The 8,777-nt window shown below is 47.3% G+C and overlaps 1 protein-coding gene across 1 annotated transcript in view; it reads left to right on the top strand.

The window, feature by feature from the left end:
• The window catches only part of SCIMP (SLP adaptor and CSK interacting membrane protein), a 25,453-nt gene that overhangs the window by 14,638 nt on the left and 2,038 nt on the right, over nt 1–8,777 (top strand). The window contains exons 3-4 of the mRNA XM_011958398.1: nt 2,320–2,383; nt 6,149–6,222. Of these exons, the coding sequence (XP_011813788.1) occupies nt 2,320–2,383; nt 6,149–6,222 (138 nt within the window). The remainder of the gene's footprint in view (nt 1–2,319; nt 2,384–6,148; nt 6,223–8,777) is intronic.

Raw genomic sequence — 8,777 nt, 5'->3', positions numbered from 1 at the left:
CACCACGATTGCCTTCTCTGAGACCATACTCTGAATCTTCTGGTATTACCTAGACCAGAAACCTCTTAGTACCCTCAGACATAAATAAGTGGTCTGGGGATTAACACTAACTTTAGATTATCTGTAAGTGGGGTTTCCACTTTTCTGTTCATCTCCAGAAACATGAAAGCCTTGATTCAATGGTGTGTTATCTTGACATCTCATCCCTTTAAATAACAACCTGGCCGGGCACAGTGGCTCACGCCTGTAATCCCAGCACTTTGGGAGGCCAAGGTAGGTGTACCACTTGAGGTCAGGAGTTCAAGACCAGCCTGCCAACATTGCAAAACCCCGTCTCTACTGAAAATACAAAAATTAGCCAGGCATGATGGTGGGTGCCTGTAATCCCAGCTACTCAGGAGGCTGAGGTGGGAGAATCGCTTAAACACGGGAGGCAGAGGTTGCAGTGAGCTGACATGGTGCTACTGCACTCCAGCCTGGGCGACAGAGCGAGATTCCATCTCAAAATAATAATAATAATAACAACAACAATGACCTAAGCAGGGAGTACACCTAGGGATGGTAAGCACACTGAGAGGTACAGTCACCTTCCCTGGGGCACCCTGGACTGACATCCCTCAGTGATGAAGCCACTATCCACTCACTGTATCTGGTCATAGCCTCCAGATTCCTGCTCAGCCCAGCTCAGTGCTGGCAGGTCACAGATAGACAAGAAGTGAAATCTTTCTGTCATTCTTCTCAATCTCTCTTTAGAGATAAGAAAATTAAGGTTCAAAGGAAGATGAGAGCTTCACTGAGGTGCCATAAGAATTGGTGGCAGAGGCCGGGCGTGGTGGCTCAAGCCTGTAATCCCAGCACTTTGGGAGGCCGAGACGGGCAGATCACAAGGTCAGGAGATCGAGACCATCCTGGCTAACACGGTGAAACCCCGTCTCTACTAAAAAATACAAAAAAACTAGCCGGGCGAGGTGGCGGGCGCCTGTAGTCCCAGCTACTCGGGAGGCTGAGGCAGGAGAATGGCGGGAACCCGGGAGGCAGAGCTTGCAGTGAGCTGAGATCCGGCCACTGCACTCCAGCCTGGGCGACAGAGCGAGACTCCGTCTCAAAAAAAAAAAAAAAAAGAATTGGTGGCAGAGTTGGGACCAGAACTCAGGTCTGCTGGGCTTCCAGTTCAATGTTCTTTCTCCTCTATTGTAATTAATTTTTTAATACAAAAACTGTATTCTGGGACCCTACAGTCCTCTGTCCTTTTGCCCTTTTTTTTTTTGTCAGATAGAGTCTCACTCTGTCGTTCAGAATGCAGTGCAGTGGTGTGATCTGGACTCAGTGCAACCTCCACCTCCAGGTTCAGGTGATTCTCCTGCCGCATTCTCCTCAGCAGGTGGGATTACAGGCGTATGCCACCATGCCTGGATAATTTTTGAATTTTTAGTAGACACGGGGTTTCACCATGTTGGCCAGCTTGGTCCTGAACTCCCGACCTCAAGTGATCCTCCAGCCTTGGCATCCCAAAGTGCTGGGATTACAGGTGTGAGCCACCGTGCCTGGCCTCCTTTTGCCTTCTTAAAAGTTTTCATTCCCACCAGGTGCAGTGGCTCAAACCTGTAATCCCAGCACTTTGGGAGGCCGAGGCGGGTGGATCACTTGAGGTCGGGAGTTCGAGACCAGCCTGACCAACATGGTGAAACCCCCTGCCCCGTCTCTGCTACAAATACAAAAATTAGCCAGGTGTGGTGACGGGCGCCTGTAATCTCAGCTACTCTGGAGGCTGAGGCAGGAGAATCGCTTGAACCCGGGGAGCAGAGGTTGCAGTGAGCCTAGATTGTGCCATTGTACTCCAGCCTGGGCAACAAGAGCAAGACTCTGCGGGAAAAAAAAAAAAAAAGGTTTCCATTCTCAAATATGGACAAAAGAATGACCCTGAACTAAAACTTTACCTACTTTCTTTTTATCCTCAACCACTCCTATTAACAAGCAGGTTATAATTTATGACAACTTATATGTCCAGCACATTACAGGATGCAAACTGCTTTTCCGATGCTTTATCTGATTTCCTCCCAACCACACTTTTGATTATTCATTCAACCAACATTTCCAAGTGCCACCTAAGTGCCAGGCATAGAGGAAATAAACACCACCCACACTGTGGCCGCCCTCACTGGGTTAGTGCAGAGGCTCTGTGGTCAGACAGTCTGGATTCAAAGTCCAATTCTATCATTTATTAACTCTGTGTCCCTAAGTGTGTTTTTTCTGGGTTCAATTCAAAAATTACAACTTTTGCTAATTCTTCTTCAATGAACATGCTTTTCCTTCTCTTAGGCAAGAAATGGGAAATTGCCAAGCCCTTGAAAAACAAGCAAGCAGATGAAGAAAAAATGTATGAGTAAGTGGGGAGGAATCCTTCTGCTTTTTACTGTTATGAACTGCCTGTTCACTTCCACCCTTGCCCCTCCACTCTGTACCAGTATGACTGAGACATCTGCATTTCCTGTAGAGCTGGTGAGATGTCACACCTGCCAAATCTCTCCACATAAGGGCAGAGACTCAGGACATTGTCAATGCTGGGCAAGTCCTCCCTCCTCTTGTCTCTCTCTCTCTCTTTTTTTTTTTTTGAGACGGAGTCTTGCTCTGTCACCCAGGCTGGAGTGAGTTGGTGCCATCTCGGCTCACTGCAGCCTCCGCCTCCTGGGTTCAAGAAATTCTCCTGCCTCAGCCTCCCAAGTAGCTGGGATTATAGGCACCCACCATCACGCCTGCCTGATTTTTGTATTTTTAGTACAGATGTGGTTTCACCATGTTGGCCAGGCTGGTCTCAAACTCCTAACCTCATGATCCACCCACCTTGGCCTCTCAAAGTGCCAGGATTATAGACGTGAGCCACTGCACCTGGCCTCTTTTTTTTTTTTTTTTTTGAGATAGGGTCTGCTATGTTGCCCGGGCAGCTCTAAAACTCCTGTGGGTCTCAAACTCCTGGGCTCAAGCAATTCCCCCACCTCATCCTCCCAAGTAGCTGGGATTACACGCACATGCCACCGTGCCCAGCCTACTCTCATCTATTCTGACAAAGGTCACAGGTTGGGCTCTGTGTTCTGGGCCCCACGCCTAGTCTATACTTCTTTTTTTTTTGGTGGATTCCAAATATAGTGCTCCAAAAGCTATTGTGCTGAAGGAAAATACGCCATCCACTTTACTTTTGTGTTTTGTGATCTGTTTGGGGCTTTATGGCCAATATCTGCATTGGGGATCTCCAAGGCCATTCTTAGGCTTGAGAATTTACTAGAAGCACTCACAGGACCCAGAAAAGCTATTTTACTCAACAGTTACTGTATATTATGGCAAAAGAATACAGATTAAAATCAGCAAATGAAAAAGGCAGGTAGTGTGGGGTCGAGCAGAAAGCAGGCAAGTCCTCTCCCAGTGAAGTCTCACAGATAGCCCCAGTTCTCCCAGTAACAATGTGTGGCAACAGACGTCAAGCACTGCTGACTGGAGAAGCTCACCTGAGCCTTGGAGTACAGAGTTTTTCTTTTACTGGGCGTCAGTCATGTAGGCATGGAATACCTGCATTTAGCTTTATCAAATTGATAAAACATGGCCCAGGGCCCCAGGCAAACAAAAACAGGCATTCACCATAAACCACATTATTCACATAAACTATCTGGTGTGGCCCAAGGCTCCCAGATATACAAAGACACTATTTATTTATTTATTTATTTACGAGATGGAGTCTCACTCTGTCGCCCAAGCTGGTGGGCGAAGGCGTGATTTCGGCTCCTTGCAACCTCTGCCTCCCAGGTTCAAGTGATTCTCCTGCCTCAGCCTCCTAAGTAGCTGGGATTACAGGCACCCGCCACCATGCCCAGCTAATTTTTGTATTTTTAGTAGAGATGGCGTTTCACCATGTTGGCCAGGCTGGTCTGGAACTCCTGACCTCAAGTGATCCACTCACCTTGGCCTCCCAAAGTGCTGGGATTACAAGTGTGAGCCACCATGACTGGCCTCAAAGACACTTTTTGTTTTTGAGACGGAGTCTCGCTCTGTCACCCAGGCTGGAGTGCAGTGGCGCGATCCCGGCTCACTGCAGGCTCCGCCTCCCAGGTTCACGCCATTCTCCTGCCTCAGCCTCCCAAGTAGCTGGGACTACAGGTGCCCGCCATCACGACTGTCTAATTTTTTGTATTTTTAGTAGAGATGGGGTTTCGCCATGTTGTCCAGGCTGGTCTCGAACTCCTAACCTCGTGATCCACCCATCTCGTCCTCCCAAAGTGCTGGGATTACAGGTGTGAGCCACTGCGCCTGGCTGGAGACACTTTTATTAGGGAGGATATTCCAAGAGTTTAGACATTATTTCCCAGGAGCCAGTCAAGAGCCAGTCCTTTCTTTGGAATATACACACAATCTAAAACAAAACTTACTCTTGGGGCGAGGTGCAGTGGCTCATGCCTGTAATGTCAGCACTCTGGGAGGCCAAGGTGGGAGTATCACTTGAGGCCAGAAGTTCAAGACCAGCCTGGACAACATAGTGAGACACCATATATAAAACATTGTTAAATCTATGCTTTTCTAAAATGCCTTTGACTGTAGCTTCAGGGATCCAGCAAATAAGACTCCCCGTGCCTCCATCAATTCTGATCCCCTTCAGGAATAAGACAGGTGACTAAAATACTGCCTGTTAAAAGAATACAACTGGGGCCAGGTGTGGCAGCTCACACCTGTAATCCCAGATCTGGGAGGCCGAGGCGGGCGGATCACCTGAGGTCGGGAGTTTGAGACCTTTAGTAGAGACTGGGTTTCATCATGTTGGCCAGGCTGGTCTCAATCTCCTGACCTCATGATCTGCCCACCTTGGCCTCCCAAAGTGCTGGAATTACAGGTGTGAGCCACTGCGCCCGGCAGTGTTTTGGTTTTTATGCAATCTATTAATGGCATCATACAGTATATATTATTTGGTGTTTGGCTTTTTTGCTTACATCATTTTTATGAGATTCATTGTGTGTGGTTGTAGATTGTTCATTCTTGTTGCTATAGAACATTCCACCATGGGAGTACACCACTATTTATTTATTTTTTATTTTGAGACAGGGTCTCACAACCGGCTAATTATTTTGATTCTTTTGTAGAGACAGGGTCTCCCTGTGTTGCTCAGGGTCTCCCTATATTACCCTTAAACTCTTGGGCTCAAGCTGTCCTCCCTCTTTTACCTCCCAAAGTGCTGGTATTACAGATGTTAACCACCTTGCCCAGTCGCTATACCATAATTAATCTATCCATTCTACTGCTGATGTGCATTTGGGTTGTGTGATGGCAAATTTTATGTGTCTCTGCTTCTCTGGACAACCCAGACTAACACAGGTAGTGTCCAATTTGGAGCTGTTATGAATAGTGTTGCTCTGAACATTCTAATGCATGTTTTGGTGAACATATGTGAGCATTTCGATAGGCTGTAGACCCAATAGTGGAAATGCTATCTCAAGGTGTGTGTACATTCTGCTTTAGGAGTTCATCTGTTTTTGGTTTTGGTTTTTTTGTTTGTTTTGAGACAGAGTCTCGCTCTGTTGCCTAGGCTAGAGTGTAGTAGCATGATCTTGGCTCATTGCAATCTCCACCTCCCGGGTTCAAGCAATTCCCCTGCCTCAGTCTCCCAAGTAGCTGGGATTACAGGTGAGCATCATCATGCCCGGCTAATTTTTATATTTTTAGTACAGACGGGGTTTCACCATGTTGGCCAGGCTGGTCTTGAACTCCTGACCTCAGGTGATCCGCCCACCTCGGCCTTCCAAAGTGCTGGGATTACAGGCATGAGCCAACATGCCCTGCTCATCTGTTTTGCAAATAGAAATATATCTGGTGCCTACCACTCCTAAACCAGCTCAGGTGAACCGGGAAGGTATGCTCCACGCTCTGAATTGTAGCACTTTATTTCCTTCCCCTCAGTTTCAGCCATTTCCTGGGCTAGAGGAAACGGTTTCATTAGGGTGCCAATTACAAATGGGATCCAGGACCTACAAAGGAAAGGAAATGCTTCCAATTCGTAGAGACCAAGATTTGAATGTTCAACCCATTCACTTCCCTTGATGTTTTCTCTTAAATCTGCTGGGCACAGGCATGGCCCAAATCAAACACTGATTCTCTCTTTCTCTCTCTCTAGGAATGTCCTTAATGAGTCGCCAGTTCAATTACCACCTCTGCCACCAAGGAATTGGCCTTCTCTAGAAGACTCCCGTAAGTATATTTTACTGGTAGCAGTTTCATTTAGGGTAGGATAACAAGTTTATCAAGGTGTCTTTTTTTTTTTTTTTTTTTTTGAGATGGAGTCTCGCTCTGTCACCCAGGCTGGAGCGCAGTGGCGCGATCTCAGCTCACTAGCTCACTGCAAGCTCCGCCTCCCGGGTTCACGCCATTCTCCTGCCTCAGCCTCCTGAGTAGCTGGGACTACAGGCGCCCGCCACCACGCCCAGCTAATTTTTTTTTTTTTAGTATTTTTAGTAGAGATGGGGTTTCACTGTGGTCTCGATCTCCTGACCTCGTGATCCACCTGCCTCGGCCTCCCAAAGTGCTGGGATTACAGGCGTGAGCCACTGTGCCCGGCCCCTATCAAGGTGTCTTAGATAGCTCAGGCTGCTGTAACAAAAATACCATAGACTGGGGTGCTTACCCAACAGAAATTTGCTTTCTTGTTGTTCTGAGACTGGAAGCCTGAGATGAGGGTGCTGGCCAATTTCTGTGAGGTTTCTGGTGAGGGCTCTCCTCCTGGCTTGCCTTCTTGCTATGTCCCCACAAAGGGCCTTTCCTTGGTGCATTCAAGCTGGGGAAGAGCGTCGGGGAGCCAGATTTCTGGTGTTTCTTCTTACAAGGACACTGATCCTGTCGGATCAAGGCCTCATCCCTATGGCCACATATAGCCTCACTGGGGGTTAAGGCTTGAACACATGAATTTTGGGGGGACACAAACATTCAGTCTGTAGCACTAGGATTTATAGATTCAGTATCCTGATTATTTTACTTTTGAGGCAGAGTCTTGCTCTCTCACCCAGGCTGGAGTGCAGTGGCATGATTTCAGCTCACTGCAATCTCCACCTCCTCGGTTCAAGCTGTTTTCCTGCCTTGGCCTCCTGAGTAACTGGGATTATCGGCGCACAGCACCACACTAAGCTAATTTTTTGTATGTTTAGTAGAGATGGGGTTTCACCATATTGGCCAGGCTGGTCTTGAACTCCTGACCTTAAGTGATCCGCCTGTCTCGACCTCCCAAAGTGCTGGGATTACAGGCATGAGCTACCACACCCAACCAGCATCCTGTTTAAAAGAGACAGCCAGAGGCCAGGCACAGTGGCATATGCTTGTAATCCCAACACTTTGGGAGGCCAAGGCGGGCAGCTGACTTGAGCTCAGGAGTCTCAGAGCAGCCTGGGCAACATGGCAAAATCCTATCTTTACAAAAATTAGCCAGTGTGATGGTGCACACCTATAGTCCCAGCTACTTGGAAGGCTGAGGTTGGGGGATCGCTTGAGCCTAGAAGGTCTGTAGTGAGCTATGATAGCAAATCACTGCACTGCAGCCTGGATGACAGAGTGAGACCCTGTCTCAAAAAAACTAAAAAAAAGAAAAAGAAAAAAGGGGGCAGAATAAGTACCAACGCCCCCAATATCCTTAAATAAATGTGTAAATTCGTGTTGAAATTCCAGCTTGGAACATAAGCAGAAAGAAACATGGGGTGTCACTAGGCCTCTCACTTCCTATCAGAAAAACTCTGCCTGGTTCCTTTGACTGGAATGTTCTTCCTTAAGCTCTTTGCATAGTTGGATTTTCCTCATCCTTCAGATGTTAGCTCAAAAGTCACCACCTCAAAGAGGCCCTCTCTGACCACTCAACCTAAAGTAGTCCTGCTAATTTCCTTTATGAAACTGACAGTTATCCAAAATTGTGTTATTTACTTGTTCATTTGTATATTATTGATCTCCTCCACTGGAGGAGTTTACTTCAGGAAAACAGGAACCTCCACTGGAGGAGTTTACTTCAGGAAAACAGGAACCTTTCTTGTCCACCACTATTCATATTTATCCACTACCTAGAGCAGGGCGTGAGGCTTAGTCGATACTTAAGAAAAATATTTTGATTGGCTAGATAAACAATATTAGCTACCATTTACTGTGCATGCGCTTGTTTCAGGTCCCACACTAAGCACTTTACAGGTATTAGCTCATTCAGTCCTCACAACAACTCTACAAGCCAGTTACTTTTTTTTTTGAGACAGAGTCTCGCTCTGTCACTCAGGCTGGAGTGCAGTGGTGTGATCTTGGTTCACTGCAAGCTCTGCCTCCCACGTTCACACCATTCTCCTGCCTCAGCCTCCTGAGTAGTTGGGACTACAGGCACCCGCCACCAGGCCTGGCTAATTTTTTTTGTATCTTTAGTAGAGAGGGGGTTTCACTGTGTTAGCCAGGATGATCTCAAACTCCTGACCTGGTGATCTGCCCACCTCGGCCTCCCAAAGTGCTGGGATTACAGGCGTGAGCCACTGTGCCCGGCCCAAGCCAGGTACATTTTTATTCCCCTTTGACAGATGAGGATGCTGAGGCACAGATAAGTGGCTTACCTATAGTAACACAGCTAATGACTGCTGGAACCTGAACACGAACTTGGGTCTGTCAAACTGCAGAGTTCTGCAAATAGTGGCATTTCAAGTTCTCTTAGGAAAAGATGAGATTGTGGGAGAGGCAGTTCCTATCCCCATCAAAGATGGAGCTGAGCTGTTTCCAGCTGTTTCATCATCCTT

Source organism: Colobus angolensis, unplaced genomic scaffold (assembly GCF_000951035.1).
Source record: "Colobus angolensis palliatus isolate OR3802 unplaced genomic scaffold, Cang.pa_1.0 Scaffold47, whole genome shotgun sequence".
NCBI lineage: Eukaryota > Metazoa > Chordata > Mammalia > Primates > Cercopithecidae > Colobus > Colobus angolensis.
This window is presented reverse-complemented; position numbering and strand designations above follow the sequence as displayed.